At 50.0% G+C, this 22,286-nt stretch overlaps 1 protein-coding gene across 1 annotated transcript; it reads left to right on the plus strand.

The window, feature by feature from the left end:
• The first annotated feature begins 1,984 nt into the window (after window positions 1-1,984).
• Window positions 1,985-18,525, plus strand: LOC140198265 (uncharacterized). The gene is made up of 6 exons (XM_072259321.1): window positions 1,985-2,385; window positions 2,464-2,559; window positions 2,977-3,208; window positions 8,537-8,559; window positions 8,656-8,774; window positions 11,746-18,525. Exon 6 carries the CDS (start codon window positions 16,033-16,035, stop codon window positions 18,040-18,042), a length of 2,010 nt encoding a protein of 669 aa, XP_072115422.1. The 5' UTR covers window positions 1,985-2,385; window positions 2,464-2,559; window positions 2,977-3,208; window positions 8,537-8,559; window positions 8,656-8,774; window positions 11,746-16,032; the 3' UTR covers window positions 18,043-18,525.
• The last annotated feature ends 3,761 nt before the right edge of the window (window positions 18,526-22,286 follow it).

Genomic DNA, 22,286 nt, shown 5'->3' on the forward strand with positions numbered 1-22,286 from the left:
GAAGGCGTGGGCACAGAGAGATAATTCCACACAACGAAAGACAGTTCCTTATCTTGACCTAACCAGGCTCTGGTCTTGCTCCGGCAGTAAAACTTCAGTGAAACAGGCAGGTTATACAGGCTTGATAAGCAGGCAGAGAGTCAGGCGCGGGTGTAGGGGGGGGGGGGGGAGAGAGACAAGGAGGAGAATACGACAGTCCAGCAGGGAATCCCTGCTTTGCAGAGGTATTTATGTCCCAGCCCCACAACGAGAAACATGTGCCCACAGCAGAAACTGAGGAAAACCAGAAGTCCCGGAACAAGGAACCACGGACCCGACCGTGATCCGGAACTCGGACGTCACGGACAGGACCATGATAGTACTCCACCCCACTCTATGGGAGCCTCCTGGCGTCCCAAAAGGCTTTCCCAGACCATGGACGATACGGGCGGGTTCGGGGGGCGGGGGGGATGCATTGAACAGGAGAGAACCAGGAAGTCAAGAGTAAAACATCAGTGTCTCTGTCGCTGGGTCCAAGTCTGGCTGGGCTGTTCTGTCACAATGGGGGGCGCTGGGAACGGACCCAAATGCAAGACACAGACACTGAAGTACAAGGAACAAAACTTGACTAGGGTAGAGACGTTACAGGAAACAGACAAGGAACAAGAACGTAGATAGGGCTTGTACCCCAAGCCAGAGACTGGACAAGGACCCAGAAGCTGAGTCTTGCCTCGGGCTCAGGCCCCAGAACCAGGCACGGACATGACATGACTACAGGACTGGAGTCTGGGGTCTTGAGGATTGAGGCTTGGAGACAGGCTTGGGGTCTTCAGGCTTGAGGCTTGGAGACAGGCTGGGGTCTTGAGGCTTCAGGCTTGGTGACAGGTTAGGGTTTTGAGGCTAGAGGCTTGGAGAACAGGCTTGGGGTCTTGAGGCTTGAGGCTTGGAGACAGACTTGGGGTCTTGAGGCCTGCAGGCCGGGGTCTTGGTCTTGAGGCCTGCAGGCTAGAGTCTTGGGTCTGACTCCCTGTAAATTTGAAGCCACACTCAGGTTGGAGGAAAAACACCTTATATTCCATCTGGGTAGCCTCCAACCTGATGGCATGAACATTGACTTCTGTAACTTCCGCTAATGCCCCACCTCCCCCTTGTACCCCATCCGTTATTTATATACACACATTCTTTCTCTCACTCTCCTTTTTCTCCCTCTGTCCCTCTGTCTATACCCCTTGTCCATCCTCTGGGTTCCCCCCACTTTTCCTTCTCCCTGGGCCACCGGTCCCATGATCCTCTCATATCCCCTTTTGCCAATCACCTGTCCAGCTCTTGGCTCCATCCCTCCCCCTCCTGTCCTTTCCTATCATTTTGGATCTCCCCCTCCCCCTCCCACTTTTAAATCTCTTACTAGCTCTTTCTTCAGTTAGTCCTGACTAAGGGTCTCGGCCTGAAACGTCGACTGTACCCCTTTCTAGAGTTTCCACCGGGCCTGCTGAGTTCACCAGCAACTTTGATGTGTGTTGCGTGAATTTCCAGCATCTGCTGAATTCCTCGTGTTTGCGTAAAGTTAATTAGACCCGGGGAGAAGGTCACTGAGAGGTGACGACATGACAGTCAGTGCAGTGATTAGACTGTGGATATGTTCAGTCAGCAAGGCGAAGCTCACTAAATCAAAGGTAAACAGACGGAGGTTGGATTGCAGACCACGGCAGGAGAGTTAGATAATGAGAGTCAGATAATGAGAGTCACGGCAGAAAAACAGGGTCAGAGATGAAAACAATGAATTACAGAGAGCACTGGGAAATGGTTGTCAGTGAGATCGAGAGAGACCACAGAGAAATAATTAAAGATCAAATACTACAGAGAAATATATATTCCTGATTATTTTTTGTGAAACCCACATGTCACCATTGTATAGTGGACAATCGCGGTACCGCAGGCGTTCAGCAGCTCCCCGAAAGTGAAAGGATTCTGAACCAGGAAGTACCGAAAGTTAACATGGCTTCGAAAGGACAGGTCGAGAGCTGGACCGAGGAGGCAATTTGTCCCATCTGCCTGGATTTCTTCGCCGATCCGGTTATACTAGACTGTGTACACAACTTCTGCCGCTCCTGTATCACACGGTGTTGGGAAAGGGAGGAGAGAAACTCCTGCCCGGAATGTAGAGAGGAGTTTTCAGACCGCGCCCTCAGGGTCAATCGGGCTTTAGCAAATCTGTCTGAGAAAGCTCGAAAACTAAAGCTGAACCCGAACGAGAAGGAAAGTAAACTTCACTGCGAGAAACATGGGGAAGAACTGAAGCTGCTCTATGAGACGGACAAGACACTGATCTGCCTGATCTGTGCGTCTGCGCGGGAACAGAAGTCTCACAACTTCATGCCGGTTAACGAAGCCGTTGAAATCTACAAGGTAAAACTAACCAGGTTTTGATCAGTTGTTTAGTTAGTTGCATATTTTGATCTAATGTCTTCACTCTCTGATTCCCAGGATCGGGTTAAATCTTTCTTAGACTCTCTCACTAAAAAGAAATCAGATGTTGAGGAAATGGAACAACAACAGAAAGAGAAGATTTCAGGAGTTCGGGTGAGTCTCCTGAGCAGAATTTACAAATTCGCTGTGTAGTTTTGTTGCCTTTAATGCAGAGTAGCAGAGTATTGCAGCTCCAGTAACCTGGGATCGATCCTGACCCCTGGAGCTGTCTGCGTGGAGTTTGCATGTTCTCCCCGTAACCAGTACCTTCCTTTAGCCGACATTGCATGGTTGAACGGTAAAGTGGCTACTGTAATTAACCTTGTGATTGTTGGTGGTGTGTGAATGAGGTCGGAGTTTGTCAGTCAGGGATGGAATGCATGTTTCAGGGAGACGTGGGGGAATGTGTTGGAGGGGATTGTTCTGAGAACTAGCAGAGACATTAATGGGCTGAATGGTTACCTTCCATGTCAGAAAGAAATACAAAAAATCGCCTCAAATAGTAAACTGGCCTCACCTTTCATTTGTCAGGAACAGTCACATAGCCTTCAGTCCCAGATCACATCCATTTTGCTGAACTGCGCCAGGTTCTCACAGAGAAAGAGCAGCGTGTACTCCGAAATCTCAGGGAAGAAGAGGAGGGGATACTGAATCCGATGGAAAAAATCTTCAAGAGATTCAAGAGAATTTAAATTCCATCCAGGAGGAAATCTCAAAGTTACAGAAACAGACGGATCGACAAGACAATATCATATTCCTCATGGTGAGAGATTTCAGTTAAAGTGTACAGTCACAAAATGATGTATTTTATCTCAAATACTGTAATCGTAAACTGATTTTCACCATGCAGGCATCTTGACTGTTCAGGATTGTCGTTGTCCCAAACTGGCCTCCCACAACATCTCTACATCTGGTACAGGAGGGAGGGCTTAATGTTTCTGGACAATTGGCCTCGTTCCAGAGAACGTGGGACCTGTTCCGATGGGACGGGTTGCACCTGAACTGGAGGGGGACGAGCATCCTTGCGGGAAGATTTGCTAGTGTTGCTGTGGGGAGGTGGAGGGGGGGGGGAGTTAAGCTAGATTTACAAGGGGAGGGGAATCAGAGGGTTAGAGCAGATGAGGATAAAGTGTTAGAGGTGGTTGAGGATAAAGGTCATGCGAGAACAGCAAGTATGTGCATGGAGTAAAGCCAGATCTAACATATAAAGAGGCTTTGAGGAAAGAGAAACAGAATAAATGGTGTAAAGACAGTAAGGTAGAAGGGCTGAAGTGCATGTACTTCAATGCAAGAAGCATCTGGAACAAAGGTGATGAACTGAGAGCTTGGATGCATACATGGAATTATGATGTAGTGGCCATTACAGAGACTTGGCTGGCACCAGGGCAGGAATGGATTCTCAATATTCCTGGATTTCGGTGCTTTAAAAGAGATAGAGAGGGGGGAAATAGGGGAGGTGGGGTGGCATTACTGGTCAGGGATACTATTACAGCTACAGAAATGGTGGGTAATGTAGCAAGATCCTCTTTTGAGTCAGTATGGGTAGAAGTTAGGAACAGGAAGGGAGCAGTTACTCTATTGGGAGTATTCTTTGGGCCCCCTGGTAGCAGCAGAGATACTGAGGAGCAGATTGGGAGGCAGATTTTGGAAAGGTGCAAAAATAACAGGGTTGTTATCATAGGTGACTTTAACTTCCCTAATATTGATTGGCACCTGACTAGTTCCTAGAGTTTAGGCGGTGCAGAGTTTGTTAAGTGTGTCCAGGATGGATTCCTGTCACAGTATGTGGACAGGCCGACCAGGGGGAATGCCATACTAGATATAGTACTAGGTAATGGACTGGGTCAGGTCACAGATCACTCAGTGGTTGAGCATCTGGGGGCAGTGACCACCACTCCCTGGCCTTTAACATTATCATGGAAAAAGATGGAATCATACAAGACAGTAAAATGTTTAATTGGGAAAGGGCAAATTATGAGGCTATAAGGCTGGAACTTGTGGTTGTGAATTGGGATGATGTTTTTGCAGGGAAATGTACTATGGACATGTGGTCGATGTTTAGAGATCTCTTGCAGGATGTTCGGGATAAATTTGTCCGGTAAGGAAGATAAAGAATGGTAGGGTGAAGGAACCATGGGTGACAAGTGAGGTGGAGAAATTAGTCAGGTGGAAGAAGGCAGCATATATGAGGTTTAGGAAGCAAGGATCAAATGGGTCTATTGAGGAATATAGGGTAGCAAGAAAGGAGCTTAAGAAGGGGCAAAGGAGAGGAAGAAGGGGGCATGAGAAGGCCTTGGTGAGTAGGGTAAAGCAAAACCCCAAGGCATTTTTCAATTATGTGAAGAACAAAAGGATGACAGGAGTGAAGGTCGGACCGATCAGAGATAAAGGTGGGAAGATGTGCCTGGAGGCTGTGGAAGTGAACTGTCGTACTGGACCGACCAATGCAAAGACAATTGTACCACAAATACACTAACGCATGTATCTATTTTCAAACCTTTATTCCTTGCTCGTAGCATGCTATGGAGGAAGTTACAGACTGATCTCCCAAAAGAGCCAGTCCAGACACTGCCCCCGAATTACACAATTCTCCACAATTTATAACATTGATCAGGTCGCAGGAAATCTTACCATTACAAGCTTAGACAATATTAGAATCATTTCAATCACATGCTAAGATACAATTAGATGTAAGATAATCATTGGTCAGTTAGTTATAATTATTTTAAACCAAAGCTAGCCCGTCAGTTCCTCATTCGGACCCCTCCCGTTTTCTCAAGAACATTCTAGCCGTTTCCTCACCCTCCCATATTTAGCTATACCTTGAGCTGCTTCTGCAAGATCAGATAGTTCCTTATTTGAGCCTTTGCCTATCGTTAGAGAACGATGACTAGTACGTCACCGGTTGCTGCGTAAAGCTGCTTTTTTGACTGTCCAAAACAGTAAGCTAAGGCGCCCTCAAGCTGATTGATCACTAGTTAATCACTGTTCTTAGTCTATACCCCCATTTATCTATCCTTTCACTCCATCAGAGTGAGGACCTCAATGAATACTCCTCTTCGGTATTCACCAATGAGAGGGAACTTGATGATGGTGAGGAAAATATGAGTGAGGTTGATGTTCTGGAGCATGTTGATATTAAGGGAGAGGAGGTATTGGAATTGTAAAAATACATTAGGATGGGTAAGTCCCCGGGGCCTGACGGCATATTCCCCAGGCTGCTCCACGAGGCGAGGGAAGAGATTGCTGAGCCTCTGTCTGGGATCTTTATATCCTTGTTTTCCACGGGGATGGTACTGGAGTATTGGAGGGAGGCGAATGTTATCTCCTTGTTCAAAAAAGATAGTAGGGATGGTCCGGGTAATTATAGACCAGTAAGCCTTACGTCTGTGGTGGGAAAGCTGTTGGAAAAGATTCTTCGAGATAGGATCTATGGGCATGTAGAGAATCATGGTCTGATCAGGGACAGTCAGCATGGCTTTATGAAGGGCAGATCTTGTCTAACAAGCCTGAGAGAGTTCTTTGAGGAGGTGACCAGGCATATAGATGAGGGTAGTCCAAGTGGATGTGATCTATATGGATTTTGGTAAGGCATTTGACAAGGTTCCACACGGTAGGCTTATTCAGAAAGTCAGAAGACATGGGATCCAGGGAAGTTTGGCCAGGTGGATTCAGAATTAGCTTGCCTGCAGAAGGCAGAGGGTGGTGGTGGAGGGGGTACATTCACATTGGAGGATTGTGACTAGTGGTGTCCCACAAGGATCTGTTCCTGGACCTCTATTTTTCATGATTCTTATTAACAACCTGAATGTTGGGGTAGAAGGGTGGGTTAGCAAGTTTGCAGAGGTTGGTGGTGTTGTGTGTAGTGTAGAGGATTGTCGAAGATTGCAGAGAGACATTGATAGGATGCAGAAGTGGGCTGCGAAGTGGCAGATAGAGTTCAACCCGGAGAAGTGTGAGGTAGTGCACTTTGGACGGACAAACTCCAAGGCAGAGTACATAGTAAATGGCAGGATACTTGGAAGTGCGGAGGAGCAGAGGGATCTGAGGGTTCATGTCCACAGATCCCAGAAAGTTGCCTCACAGGTAGATAGATTAGTTAAGAAAGCTTATAGAATGTTAGCTTTCATAATTCAAGGGATAGAGTTTAAGAGTCGCAGGGTAATGATGCAGCTCTATAAATCTCTGGTTAGGCCACACCTGGAGAACTGTGTCCAGTTCTGGTCGCCTTATTATAGGAAGGATGTGGAAGCATTGGAAAGGGTACAGAGGAGATTTACCAGGATGCTGCCTGGTTTAGAGAGTATGCATTGTGATCAGAGATTAAGGGAGCTAGGGCTTTACTCTCTGGAGAGAAGGAGGATGAGAGGAGACATGATAGAGATATACAAAATATTAAGAGGAATAGATTGAGTGGACAGCCAACACCTCTTCCCCAGGACACCACTGCTCAATACAAGAGGACATGGCTTTAAGGTAAGTGATGGGAAGTTCAAGGGGGATATTAGTGGAAGGTTTTTTACTCAGAGAGTGGTTGGTGCGTGGAATGCACTGTCTGAGTCAGTGGTGGAGGCAGATACACTAGTGAAGTTTAAGAGACTACTAGACAGGTATATGGAGGAAATTAAGGTGGGGAGTTTTATGGGAGGCAGGGTTTAAGGGTCAGCACAATAATGTGGGCTGAAGGACCCATACTGTGCTGTACATTTCTATGTTCTATGTTCTATTTGCAACCTTCTCGGGAATGAGTTACTCTGATCATTGCACTGAGCTGGTGATCATTTCTGTGATTCCCACATATATTATCCCCGATACTCAGAGTAACAACCAGTTACCATCACAGGTTATGAGTGTGTTTCTGATATCCTCTTCACCACATTTCTTGTGGGATTTATTAACAACCAAATGATGTTTTATCTTCTACTTTTTGTCTCGTAAAAACAGAAATATTTTCTCCACTCCCACCCCCTCAAATCCATTCGGAATGTTAAATTCCTCCATCTGACCATCCCTGACATCGTATCCAGATAAAAATGCACAACCTGTCCAGTCTCTCCTGTAAGTTCCATCCTCTCAGTTATGGGATAATTTTCATTAAAATTCCTTGTCCTTTCTCCCATAATTCTGTGTCCCTCTTTCTCCATGTGTGTCAGTAGGAGCGAGTTTAGTGGGAGTTTTCAAAGTTTCATAAAGGTACATTTAATATCAGAGAAACGTATACAATATACATCCTGAAATTCTTTTTCTTCACAAACATGCACAAAAATGAAGGATTGTCCCAAAAAATGAATCAGTTAAATATTAGAACCCCAAAGCCCCCCCAAGCTCCCCCTCCCACGCATAAGCAGCAGCAAGGCAACGACCACCCCTCTCCCCCCAGCAAAAAAGCATCAGCACCCTCCACCAAGCACCGAAGCATGCAGTAAAGCATTAATAAAGACACAGACTTGCAGTACCCCAAAGACTACTCGTTCACCCAGTAATTCAACATATCAACATCTCTCCCTAAAAAGGGAAAATGAAGTGACCCATTTCACTGCGAGAGGGGAGACATAACAAACAACTGACTGATTTACAATGTTAAAAGTATGTTGCGTTGTTTTTTTTTTCAAGCTCTGTGCCAAAAGAACTCAGGTCTCAGGTCACACAGCTGGCAGCCAGCTTGTTGCTTTCGATCTTCTATCTCCCGCAACACACCGATTCCCCGCAGAGACACCGACCTCGAGTCTGCCCACCTCCAGAGCCACATAATCTCGGATCTCTGAAGGCGTGCTTGTCTTCCAGGCCACGTCCTTGATATATCGAACAGCGGCCAGTCGTGAGACCCAGAGAGTGTGTCTCATTCCCACAAAGAACCAAAGGCAGCGTGTAACTCCAGGTCAGTGGCTTCAAAAGAACCCTGAAAGGGAAAAGTAGAGATACTAAAGATAGAAATAGAGCTGTTTCCGAAGATGCGATCAAAGCAGTCGCTGTTAGGCACCATCATCCTCCTCAGCTCCCGGCAGCTTTTAATAACTTGGCTCAGATCCCTGCTATTGCGATGCCAATGGTCAGTCTCAGTCAATTGAGATCTGTGGTTTATTTATTTCAGGAGGACGCTCGTCGGAAGAAGAGGTAGGACATGGTCTTTACTGAAACTTTGGATGGATTTGTAAAATAGTTCAAACTTTGCTGATGCTCAGTTTATAACCAGCTGTATAATATTTACAGGATCAGTGATGATGCCCAGTCATTGTCAGTGACAGATTGTGCCCTGCTGGCTGAAAAATTCTATCACCCCTATTTGTTCGACTTAACTTTGGGAGAAGCGTTTGACAGCATTAAAGGAGGTAAAACATACAGATCCTTTTTCTCTTGTTCCAGACACAATTAATTAATAATTAGACACAAAATTTGGCTGTAATAATAGGCTGAAGGGGAACTGAAGTTTATTCTGACACCAACCCCACCTGCAGGGAGGCATCACTGTCACGTGATCATCTGGAGAAGTCAGACCCCTGAACACACCAACACTGGGGCAAAATATAACCACTTCACAGGACTGTTAGATGAACCACAGGATCCTGATCCCATTCATACCAGAAAAATATGTCCATGCATGCTCTTGAATCCTGCCACAGTAGCTCTGGAATTAATATTCCATCAATGACGTTAAAGGGGATAAAATCTGCTCTGACTGTGGTGACAGGGATTGTCAGAAAAATACACCAGTCCTTCGTGCCGCTCACCCTGTCTGACCTGTCCGTGACCGCAGTCTGATTGACTCAGTCTGCCCCCTGCTGGACTCGCGAGTCTCACTGTTGTTATCAAACCACCACATTGAAGCATTGTCAGACTGAGCCCGAACACACCGATCAGCATTGACCTTGGTGAATGATGGGAGAAGCTGAAGGCTCAGACTGAACCACTCTCCAGCAGCTCACCTGTGGTGAAATGTGAAGCAAATATATCTGCCAGAGTCTCTGCAAATTCATCCTCTGTCCTAATGAGGGGCTGTGGGGAGTGGGTTTGTGGGAAAGGAGACAAAGGGGCCCTTATCACCCATATTCATCCCCTTCACCTTCTGTTTCCATCTACACACACAGTTCACCACAGGCTTTCCACCCCATTTCCATCTGGTTCCAATTCCATCTGCCATTCATCTCTCCCCTCATGGTTCCCATTATCATAAACAGGAAGAAGTCTGCAGAGTCAGTATGAGTGGAAGTCAGGAACAGGAAGGAAGCAGTTACTCTATTGGGGGTATTCTATAGCCCCCCGGGTAGCAGCAGAGGTACAGAGGAGAAAATTGGGAGGTAGATTTTGGAAAGGTGCAAAAATAACAGGGTTGTTATCATGGGTGACTTTAACTTCCCTAATATTGATTGGCACCTGATTAGTTCCAAGGGTTTAGATGGGGTAGAGTTTATTAAGTGTGTCCAGGACGGATTCCTGTCACAGTACATGGACAGGCGGACTAGTGGAATGCCATACTAGATCTAGTACTAGGTAACGAACGGGGTCAGGTCACACATCTCTCAGTGGATGAGCATCTGGGGGACAGTGATCACTGCTCCCTGGCCTTTAGCAATATCATGGAAAAGGATAAAATCAGAGAGGACAGGAAAATTTTTAACTGGGGAAGGGCAAATTATGAGGATATAAGGCGAGAACTTGTGGGTGTGAATTGGGATGATGTTTTTGCAGAGAAATGTACTACGGACATGTGGTCGATGTTTAAAGATCTCTTACAGGATGTTAGGAATAAATTTGTCCTGGTGAGGAAGATAAAGAATGGTAGGGTGAAGGAACCATGGGTGACAAGTGAGGTGGAAAATCTAGTCAGCTGGAAGAAGGCAGCGTACATGAGATTTAGGAAGCAAGGATCAGATGGGTCTATTGAGGAATATAGGGAAGCAAGATAGGAGCTTAAGAGGGAGCTGAGAAGAGCAAGAAGGGGGCATGAGAAGGCCTTGGTGACTAGAGTAAAGGAAAACCCCGAGGCACTCTTCAATTATGTGAAGAAAAAAAGGATGACAGGAGTGAAGGTAGGACCGATTAGAGATAAAGGTGGGAAGATGTGCCTGGAGGCTGTGGAAATGAGCGAGGTCTTCAATGAATACTTCTCTTCGGTATTCACCAATGAGAGGGAACTTGATGATGGTGAGGACAATATGAGTGAAGTTGATGTTCTGGAGCATGTTGATATTAAGGGAGAGGAGGTATTGGAGTTGTTAAAATACATTAGGATGGATAAGTTCCCGGGGCCTGACGGAATATTCCCCAGGCTGCTCCACGAGGCGAGGGAAGAGATTGCTGAGCCTCCGGCTAGGGTTTTTATGTCCTCGTTGTCCACGGGAATGGTACCGGAGGACTGGAGGGAGGTGAATGTTGTCCCCTTGTTCAAAAAAGGTAGTAGGGATAGTCTGGGTAATTATAGACCAGTGAGCCTTACGTCTGTGGTGGGAAACCTGTTGGAAAAGATTCTCAGAGATAGGATATCTGGGCATTTAGAGAATCATGGTCTGATCAGGGACAGTCAGCATGGCTTTGTGAAGGGCAGATCGTGTCTAACAAGCCTGATAGTGTTCTTTGAAGAGGTGACCAGGCATATAGATGAGGGTAGTGCAGTGGATGTGATCTATATGGATTTTAATAAGGCATTTAACAAGGTTCCACAAGTTAGGCTTATTCAGAAATTCAGTAGGCATGGGATCCAGGGAAGTTTGGCCAAGTGGATTCAGAGTTGGCTTGCCTGCAGAAGGCAAAGGGTCGTGGTGGAGAGAGTACATTCAGATTGGAGGATTGTGACTACTGGTGCCCCACAAGGATCTGTTCCTGGACCTCTACTTTTCGTGATTCTTCTTAACGACCTGGATGTGGGGGTAGAAGAGTGGGTTGGCAAGTTTGCAGACGACACAAAGGTTGGTGGTGTTGTAGATAGTGCAGAGGATTGTCAAAGATTGCAGAGAGACATTGATAGGATGCAGAATTGGGCTGAGAAGTGGCAGATGGAGTTCAATCTGGAGAAGTGTGAGGTGGTACACTTTGGAAGGACAAACTCCAAGGCAGAGCACAAAGTAAATGGCAGGATACTTGTTAGTGTGGAGAAGCAGAGGGATCTGGGGTTACATGTCTACAGATCCCTGAAGGTTGCCTCACAGGTAGCTAGGGTAGTTAAGAAAGTGTACGGGGTCTTTCTTTTGTTACATTTAAAATGGCGATTTTGTTATGTTAATCTGTGGAATGCGGCTTTGTTGTGTTTTAACGCTGCAGAGAGTTTGCGCTAACAGTTTGCTTTACTTTAAATGAGATAACCAGGTTCTATTAACCAATGGGTGGTTATGTATCGTTTTGTTTTCGGATGCCATGCTGTATTATATGACTGTGGACTGAGGTTTGGCGGGGAGTCGGGAGGAGAGACGAGGAGGACAGCGGACGTGCGGAGAGGCTCCGGTCGATCACTTCGGGTGGTCCCGAGCCATGGGTCGACGGAATTCGGGTGGTCGTCTGACGTCGAATTTGAGCTCCAACGGTAGCGCGCGAAGAACTTGGACTTTGATAAGTGTTGGCGCCTTTTTTTTCCCCCATTATTTTCCTCTCTGTATCAAATGTATATTAATGCCCTAGAAATAGTAATATCTATAAAGTGTATGTGTTAAAATTTACTGGGTGTGCTGGCTGATGATTGATGTTTGTGATTGATTCGGGCAACGATTGACCCTGAGGGGACTGTTGAAGCAGGTGCTGGGCGGGATTTCCCCTAGACATACACGAGCCAATATAACGGAATGTTACAAGTGGGGGCTCGTCCGGGATTTGGATTTTTTTTTTCGGGAAAGTTGTGCTTGTTGTTGCGGTAAGTGGTGTGAAGATGGAGCGAGATAAGATTGTAAATTGGTGTGAATTGGAGGAGGTACCGGTGAATCATGCGTGTGTGGTAAGCGGGGTCGATTATCGCATTCCGGCAGAGGTACTGGTGCGAGGGTTGAGTTTGATTAAAGGTATCGGGCTGGTAGAACTTGTAGCTAGAAGGGGTGGGAAAGAACTGGAGGCTAGCTGGATGTTGGTGCGGGCGAGTGCCGACGTCATGACTTTAGAATTACAAGCGACAGTCCATGCCCCGGGGGAGGCGGGGCCGTGGGGTCTCCACACTCTCCCCGGGACGCAAGTGAGGAGGTGCCGGAGGAGGAGGAGCTAGATGAGGCCCCCGGCCGGGTGCCCGTAGCAAGAGGTAGAGGTGTGGAGTGGGAAAGTTTGGCCAGGCCTCGCCCCCATGGGCTTGAGGAAACTGACGAGTTAACGGCTGCCATTACCTCCCTGGCAAGAAGGGTTGAGGTGCACCGCCCGAAGCTGAGAATTTTCTCGGAAGTCAAGCCCACCCCGGAAGGGGAGGATGACTATGATACCTGGGTTGAAGATACATCCCAATTGTTAGAGGTGTGGCCAGTTTCGGATGAGGAAAAGAGACAGCGATTGGTGGAAAGCTTAAGGGGCGGGGCGGCCCGGGTGGTCCGCGATCTGAGAGCGGCACGCCCCTTGGCTTCCCTATCGGAGTGTTTAGACGCTTTGGAGGAGGTGTTTGGACTGTCAGGGGCTCCCTGGCGGCATTTAGCAGAGTTTCAACGGATGGGGCAGAGAAGAGGGGAAAAGCTCTCCGACTATGCTTTCAGGCTGGAAGGAAAGCTTACGGGGTTGCTGCGACGAGGTATAGTGAGGGAGGACGATGTGGCGGAGTTAAGGATGAGCCAGATATGTAGCGGTTCCCGGGAGGATGACAGGGTGGCTTGGAGTGTACGGCAGTCATTTAAGCAGAGCTCCCCTCCATCATTCGGACGGCTGATCTGAGAGGTACGGGCCGAGGATTGTGCTTTGGGCCGACCAGGGGACTCGGACCCTCAGGGACGGTCTTCAGCGGTTCAGGAGGTAGTAGCCGGGGCGAGACCAGATAAATCCAAGGGGTCCTGGGGGGCCCGTATCGGGAGGAGAGAGGCGGCGAGTAGTGGGTGCTATAACTGTGGGAGAGAGGGGCATTTCCGCCGGGAATGTGAGTGGTCGGGGGCGTTCTACCACTGTGGGGAAGCTGGCCACTTGCGGAAGGATTGTGAGAGACGAGATGCGCCGAAGGGGGAGGGCCCCCAGGCCACCAAGAAGGGAGAGGTGTCGGGAAACTTAAGAGAGGCTCAGTGAGGGAACGGACTGGAGTCTCGGGAGGAACACGTTCCCAGAAAACCTCTATGGAACTCCGGAACGAACAAGCCCAAATTCCTGATGGACTGGTGGGACCCCGTTCCAGCGTGTCCCTACCGATAGAGGGAATCTTTGCGAAAGCCATCCTTGACACCGGGTCGCAGGTTACCTTACTGTACCGGTCGTTCTACAACAAATATCTGAAGTATTTGGCAGTAACTCCGTTTAACGCATTGGAGATTTGGGGCATAAGTGATGGTGATTACCCGTACGATGGATACTTGTCAGTGAGATTGGAATTTTCAGAGGGAGATGTGGGAGTATCGGAAGCCTTTGAGACGCTGGTGTTGGTTTGTCCGGACCCGGTGGAGACCGGTGGTGCTGCCCTGTTGGTGGGGACTAACTCCCCTCTGGTGCGACGGCTCTTGGGAGCCTGTAAGAAGAAGGGGGGGGGAGAGAACTTTTTGGAGACTCTCTCGGTACACCCCGTGTTCCGAGCAGTGTACGAAGGAGTGAGTGACCCCCAGGGGCTGGACCCGGAGTGCAAACGAGGGACGGTGTGGTGCACTCAGGCGAGGCCTAATACAGCCAGGGGAGGCGGCATTAGTGATGGGAACCCCCAGATTCCCCGGATTGCCGCCGGGAGAGGCCCTGCTAGTAGACGCCCCCGACGACCTGGAAAGGGAGTCCTGGTTCCCGGCTAGGGCGCTGGTGAGACCTGAATTGCAGTGGCCCTCAGCTGTACAGGCACGGCGGATGGGGGTGATGATACGGAACATAACGGAGAGGGAGATCACCTTTAAGCGCGGGATGCCCCTCGCGCACTTGTTCCCGGTGACGGTGATGTCCAGCGCCCCCGTGAAGCCCACTGGAAGAGAACTATTGGGAAACGGGGGGGCGGCTGACCGAGGAGGCCTTTAATTTTGAAAACGCCCCTGTACCGCTGGCGTATAAGAGCAGGCTGGTGGAGAAGATGCTGAAGTTAGGGGATGTCTTTTCTCAGGGCGAGTTTGATGTTTGATAAGAGCACTCGGCACAACATTCGGGTAACAAATGACATCCCGTTTAGGGAGAGGTCGCGGCGGTTGGCCCCAGCAGATGTGGAGGATGTGCGGCAGCACTTGCGGCAGTTGAAAGATGCAGGGATTATTGCGGAGTCCCGAAGCCCATATGCGTCCCCCATAGTGGTGGCAAGGAAGAAAAATGGGAAGGTACGCATGTACGTGGACTATAGGACCCTGAACCGCCGCACTGTTCCCGACCAATATACGGTCCCGAGGGTGGAAGATGCATTGGCCTGTCTGAGTGGTGCACAGTGGTTCAGTGTATTGGATTTGCGGAGTGGGTATTACCAGATTCCGATGAGCGAGACTGATAAGGAGAAGACAGCTTTTATCTGTCCCCTGGGGTTTTTCCAGTTCGAACGAATGCCACAAGGTATCTCGGGGGCCCCAGCCACCTTTCAGCGGCTCATGGAGCGGACAGTGGGGGACATGAACCTGTTGGAGGTATGGGTGTACCTGGACGACCTGATAGTGTTTGGATCTACGTTGGAGGAACATGAGGAGCGGCTGCTGAAGGTGCTGAGTCGGCTGAAAGAGGAAGGGTTAAAACTTTCCCAGTTCTGTAAGACGTCGGTCAGCTATGTCGGGCACATAATCTCGCGAAATGGAGTGGCCATCGATCCGGGTAAGATAGCCGCAGTCACCACCTGGCCGAGACCTCAGAAGGTGAACGATTTACGCTCGTTTTTGGGGTTTTGCGGATATTACCGGCGATTCGTGAAAGGATGTGCGAAAATGAGTCATCCATTGAACCGGCTGCTGTGTGGCTATCCACCTGTGGGGAGGAGGAGGAAGGGAGACCGAGGGTCGGAGATAGGAGGATACTTGAACCCGGGGGAGCCTTTTGGATTGAGGTGGGATGCTCAATGTGAGGAGGCGTTCCAATCTCTAAAAAGGGTGCTGACACAGGCCCAGTGTTGGCTTTTGCTGATCCCCGGAAGCCGTATGTTCTACACACTGATGTCAGTCACGACGGTCTGGGGGCTGTTCTGTACCAGGAACAGGGAAACGGATTGAGGCCAGCGGCGTTTGTCAGTCGGAGCTTGTCGCCATCTGAGAGAAACTATCCCACTCACAAGCTGGAGTTCTTGGCGTTGAAATGGGCGGTGGTGGACAAGTTGACTGACTACCTTTACGGGGCCCAGTTTGAGGTGAGAACTGATAACAACCCCCTCACTTATATCCTGACCTCGGCGAAGCTGGACGCTACTGGGCACCGGTGGTTAGCAGCCCTGTCTGCCTATGAGTTCAGCCTGAAGTACCGCCCGGGGAGTCGGAACATCGATGCAGATGCCCTGTCTCGTCGGGCACGGCCGAGGAGTGGAAGAGTGTCCCTGCCCAGGGAGTAAAGGCCATGTGTCAAGTTGGGAGCGACGGGGAAGTAGGAGCACAGATGCGAACGGATCGGGCAGTAGATCAACTGGGGGCTGACGGTGACGCGCTGCCCACTGTTTACTGTAATGTGACTGCTCTGAGGAACAGGCAGCTGCCGGAGTTGAGTCCCCAGGAAGTAAAGGCGTCTCAGCGTGATGACCCAAGCCTTGGCACTATCTGGTACGCGGTTAGCCAGGGTGATATGGGGCAGGGGGAGAAGGCGAAACATGCCTCCGTTCTTCTGCTACTGAAGGAGTGGCCCCGGTTGAAGCTGAAGAACCACGTCCTGTACCGAGTCACGTCGCCTCCGGACCACCCCCGGCGCTGGCAGCTGGTCATGCCTGAGAAGTATCGAAAGGCTGTGCTTCAGGCTCTACATGATGATTCCGGGCACTTAGGGGTAGAGAAGACCTATGGATTAGTCAAGGACCGGTTTTACTGGCCCCGGATGAGGGGGGAGGTGGAAGAATACTGTAAGACCTGTAGCCGTTGCGTCAGGAGGAAGACCTTGCCTGCGCAGGCGGCTCCGTTATCCCACTTGCAGAGTGCAGGACCCATGGACCTGGTGTGTATGGATTTCCTGTCTATTGAGCCAGACACCAGCAATACCGCGAATGTTTTGGTCCTCACGGATCACTACACTAGATATGCGCAGGCTTTTCCTACTAAGGATCAGAAAGCGACTACAGTGGCGAAGGTGTTATGGGAGAAGTACTTTGTTCATTATGGCCTTCCCCGGCGGATCCACAGTGATCAGGGACGGGACTTCGAGAGCAGGCTTATCCATGAATTGCTGGATATGCTTGGGGTTGAAAAGTCCAGAACCACCCCCTATCACCCGCAGGGTGATCCTCAACCCGAGAGGTTTAACCGAACATTGCTGGACATGCTCGGCACCTTGGAGATTGGACAGAAGAGTAAGTGGAGTCAGCACATCGCCCATTTGGTTCATTGTTACAATTGTACTCGCAATGATGCTACGGGGTACTCGCCCTACTATCTGATGTTCGGACGGGAAGCGAGGTTGCCCATTGATCTGTGTTTTGGGACTGAAGCGGGGGAAATACCTTCGAAGCCATGTCTGAAGTACGTGTCCGATATGAGGAGAGAGTTGAAAAGGGAATACGAGTTGGCTGAGGCGGCAGCCACCAAGCAGAACCAGCGGAATAAAAGGAGGTATGATCAGAAGGTAAAGTTCGTCCAGCTATTGGCGGGAGACCGAGTCCTTATCCGGAATTTAGGACTACAGGATAAGCACAAGTTGGCGGACCGTTGGGCAGCCACCCCATATGTGGTGGAGAGTCAGATGCCGAATCTCCCGGTTTACCGGGTGAGACCTGAGGGCGGGCAGGGGCCTGTCAAGGTACTCCATCGGAACCACCTGTTGCCTCTGGGTCGAGAGGTGAAGATGGACCCAGAGCCCGAATGGGAGTTTACTCCTAGTACGAGGACTCTGCGAGGGCGCGGGGCGCGGGAAGAGCCCGCTGCGAAGAAAACGGGGCCGGTCCCCATCTCGAGAAGGGATACGTCATCGGAAGATGATGATTCGGACGTGTGGTATCTGCTTCCGTTCGCTGATTCCCCGGTGCCAGGAGAAGAGACTCTTGGCCCTTCCATCACTGAGTCAGGGGAACCGAGGGAGGGTGTTGCAGAGCCGCCTGTATTACAGCCGGCATCGGGGGAGGAGAGAGTGGAGGCAGAACCCGAGCCAGAGGGCTCACCGGGGCAGAGGGATCCCGGTGAAGGGGAAGGTCCGTCAGATAGGCTCGAGGGGTCAACTGGGGTGTCTGAACAGGGAGAGACAGCAGAGGAAGTCCAGAGGCCTCAGAGGAGTAGGCATCCCCCGGAAAGACTCACTTATATAGCGCCGGGAGAGCAGGGTGTTATCTCTACTGCCCTGCAAAGTTATGTCACTGCGTTATGCACCTGGGTTGGGTTTTGTGTTTTACAAGGAGTACTAGTGAATTCTGTTAACGTCATGAGGGCATGACTTTTTGAGGTGGGGGGAGAGTGTACGGGGTCTTTCTTTTGTGACATTTAAAATGGCGATTTTGTTATGTTAATCTGTGGAATGCGGCTTTGTTGTGTTTTAACGCTGCAGAGAGTTTGCGCTAACAGTTTGTTTTACTTTAAATGAGATAACCAGGTTCTATTAGCCAATGGGTGGTTATGTATCGTTTTGTTTTCGGATGCCATGCTGTATGATATGACTGTGGAGTGAGTTTTGACGGGGAGTCGGGAGGAGAGACGAGGAGGACGGCGGACGTGCGGAGAGGCTCCGGTCGATCACTCCGGGTAGTCCCGAGCCGTGAGTCGACGGAATTCGGGTGGTCGTCTGACGTCGAATTGAGCTCCAACGGTAGCGCGCGAAGAACTTGGACTTTGATAAGTGTTGGCGCCTTTTTTTTTCCCCATTACTTTCCTTTCTGTATCAAATGTATATTAATACCCTAGAATTAGTAATATCTATAAAGTGTATGTGTTAAAATTTACTGGGTGTGCTGGCTGATGATTGATGTTTGTGATTGATTCGGGCGACGATTGACCCTGAGGGGACTGTTGAAGCAGGTGCTGGGCGGGATTTCCCCTAGACATTCACGAGCCAATATAACGGAACGTTACAAAAGCTTATGGGGTGTTAGCTTTCATAAGTCGAGGGACAGATTTTAAGAGTCGCGATCTAATGATGCAGCTCTACAAAACTCTGCTTAGGCCACACTTGGAGTACTGTGTCCAGTTCTGGTCGCCTCACCATAGGAAGGATGTGGAAGCATTGGAAAGGGTACAGAGGAGATTTACCAGGATGCTGCCTGGTTAAGAGAGTATGCATTATGATCACCGATTAAGGGAGCTAGGGATTTACTCTTTGGAGAGAAGGAGGATGAGAGGAGACATGATAGATGTGTACAAGATAATAAGAGGAATAGATAGAGTGGATAGCCAGCGCCTCTTCCCCAGGGCACCACTGCTCAATACAAGAGGACATGGCTTTAAGGTAAGGGGGGAAAGTTCAAGGGGGATATTAGAGGAAGGTTTTTTACTCAGAGAGTTGTTGGTGCATGGAATGCACTGCCTGAGTCAGTGGTGGAGGCAGATACACTAGTGAAGTTTAAGAGACTACCAGACAGGGACATGGAGCAATTTAAGGTGGGGGCAGGGTTTGAGGGTTGGCACAACATTGTGGGCTGAAGGGCCTGTAATGTGCTGTACTATTCTATGTTCTATGTTTTCCTGGAGTTCAGGAGGCTGCCAAAGGAAACCGTAGAGGTGAATAGAGTTACAGAGATTTAAAAGACATCTGGATGGGTACGTGGGTGGGAAAGGATTAAAGGAATAATGGACAAATACAGGCAAATTGAACTAGTTCATTAAAGCGAGTTAGTCAGCACTGATGTATTCTTCCTTACCTCCTCTTAAATGCCTGCAGTGTTTACTCACCCCATCCTCATCTGGATCCAGGTGTTTCTCCACCTTCCTCATACCCGTTTCCACTGCTATCTCCCGTCTTTCTTTCCAATCTTGAGGAAAGGTCTCGGCTTGAAACATTGACTGTAAACCTTAACACATGCTGCTTGACCCGCTGAGATCGCCCAGAATTTTGTGTGTGTTGATCCGGAAAAATCCGATCTCCATGTCGAGGAATAATCTCGGGAAGATGCTGGTTCTCCATCCGCTGTGTTTGTGTAAAATCCCGGGAAAGGGTCCGGTCGGCCACCCGACTGTGCCTGAGGCCCAGCGGCCTCTCCCGCCGGTCCTGTGGTCGCGCTGCCCGAGTCTACCCCCGATCCCCGGGGACTCTCTAATTCTCTGCTTCTCCCCCCAGTCTCTGTCACCCTGGATGTGGAAACGGCGCATCCGGAGCTCGAGGTGTCTGAGGATCGGAAGAGTGTGAGACGGACCAAGACCTAGAGGGATCTCCCTGACACCGGGAAGAGGTTCATGTTCTTTGCTTGTGTGCTGGGATCGGAGGGATTCACATCGGGGAGACATTACTGGGAGGTGGAGGTGACGGGGAATCGGCGCTGGAGTCTAGGGGTCGCCGCAGACTCTTTGAAGAGGAAGGGATTGTTCACACCGAGTCCGGAGACGGCATTCTGGACCATCTGGCGGCTTGACGACGAGATGTTGGTTCTCCCCTCCCCTCTGTCCCGTCTCCCTGCCGATCCCATCCCCGGGAGGGTAGGAGTTTATCTCAGTTACGAGTCCGGGACAGTTTCATTTTACAACGCGGAGTCCAAGTCCCATCTCCACACTTTCACTGGGAGTAAATTCACGGAGAAACTTTATCCTTTGTTCTGGACTTGGGATCAAAACCAGTGGCTGAGAATCTGCTCCGGTTCCGCTCCGGGTCTGTAAACGGGTCGGGTCCCGGGACCGGCATCAGGAGCAAGTCAGTATAAGAAATAATTTGACCTCCAATATTTCTTTTAAATTTCAAAATATACTTTATTCAACAATGAAATTATATACAATAAACCATTCAATGACTCCCAATCCTTTACCTATACAGTACATACGTTTCCCTTATGGTCTCTGCATATCCATACTTTTGGCCAACCACGTAGCCCTCCGTTGGTTCACCTTCCCACACCATTGTTGAGGGGTATACTCCCCGCCACCCGACCCCTCCCACTCCCGCCGGAGAAGAACCTTAAACCGTGGTCCTCACCCCACCAGGCCCTTGCGGTGTCTGCACCGAGTTTCAGTGCATCCCTCAGCGCGTACTCCTGCAGCCGAGAATGTGCCAGTCGAAAGCATTCTCCCACGGACATCTCCATGTGCTGGTAGATCATCAAGTTCCGGGGCGACGAAAGAGCGTCTTTCACCGAGTTCATGATCTGCCAGCAGGACCGGATGCTGGTCTCCATGTGCGTCCCCCGGGAACAGCCCGTAGATCAGAGCGTCCTCTGTTACGCAGCTGCTGGGGATGAAACGTGACGCTAGCCGGTCCATCCTTCTCCACACCCTCTCTGCGAACTCACAGTGTGCAAAGGCGTGGGTCACAGACTCCTCCTCACTGCAGTCCTCCCGTGGGCAGCGGCGTGTGGAGGCGACGTTCCGGGCATACAGGAGGTATCTGACTGGGAGGGCCCCTCTCACCGCCAGCCAGGCGAGGTCCTGGTGCCTGTTGGTGAGGTCTGGCGATGAGGCATATTGCCAGATGAACTGGACGGTCTGCTCAGGGAACCACCCCACTGTGTCCATCACGTCCTTCTCTTGCAGTGCCCGCAGGACATTGCGTGCCGACCACTGCCTGGTGGCCCTGTGGTCAAAGGCGTTCTCCTGGAAGAACTTTCCTACGAGGGCAGATATGGCGGCAACGACCAGCTGACTGGGGCATTGCGCGGGAGTGGGGCCAGACCCATCCTTCGTAGCCAGGGCGACAGGTAGAATCTGGGCACATCGTGGTACTTGGTGCCCACGTACCTGGGTTCTACACACAACCTGATGCAGCCACACACGAAGCTGGCCATCAGGGTGAGGGCGACATTGGGGACGATCTTGCCCTCATTGTCCAGGAACTTGTGCATGACGGTCTGTCTGACCCACTCCATCTCCAGACGAATCTGAAGACAGCCCGGGTGATTTCCGAGCTGTAGGAGCGGAGGACGGGCCAGACCTGCGCCAAGTACAGCAGCCCTGAGAGCACCTCACACCTGATGACCAGGTTCTTGACCGTTATCGATAAGGAGCACCCTCCCCACAGACCCAGTTTCTTTTTCACCTTGGCAGTCCGCTCCTGCCAGTTCCTGTTGCACGCCTCAGCCCCTCCAACCCAGATCCCCAACACCTTCACGTGATCAGATCTAATGGTGAAGGGAACATTGGATCGGTCGGGCCAATTGCCGAAGAGTATGGCTTCGCTCTTCGTGCGGCTGACCGTGGACCCCGACGCTAGCTCAAACAGTTCGCAGATGCTGATCAGCCTGCGAACTGACCTCGGATCAGAGCAGAAGACGGTGACGTCGTCCATGTACAGAGAGGTTTTCACTTGGGTCCCTCCACTGCCTGGCATCATCACCCCTCTTATGCCCTCATCCCTCCTGATGGCTTCGGCGAAGGGTTCAATGCAGCACACAAACAAGACAGGGGAGAGGGGACAGCCCTGCCTGACTCCAGACCTGATGGGGAAACTGTCTGTTTCCCACCCTTGACCTGGACTGCACTACGGATGTCTGTGTAGAGCAGTCTGATCCAATTCCGGATTCCCTCCCCAAATCCCATTTTGCAGAG

Source organism: Mobula birostris, chromosome 5 (assembly GCF_030028105.1).
Source record: "Mobula birostris isolate sMobBir1 chromosome 5, sMobBir1.hap1, whole genome shotgun sequence".
NCBI classification, from domain to species: Eukaryota; Metazoa; Chordata; class Chondrichthyes; order Myliobatiformes; family Myliobatidae; genus Mobula; species Mobula birostris.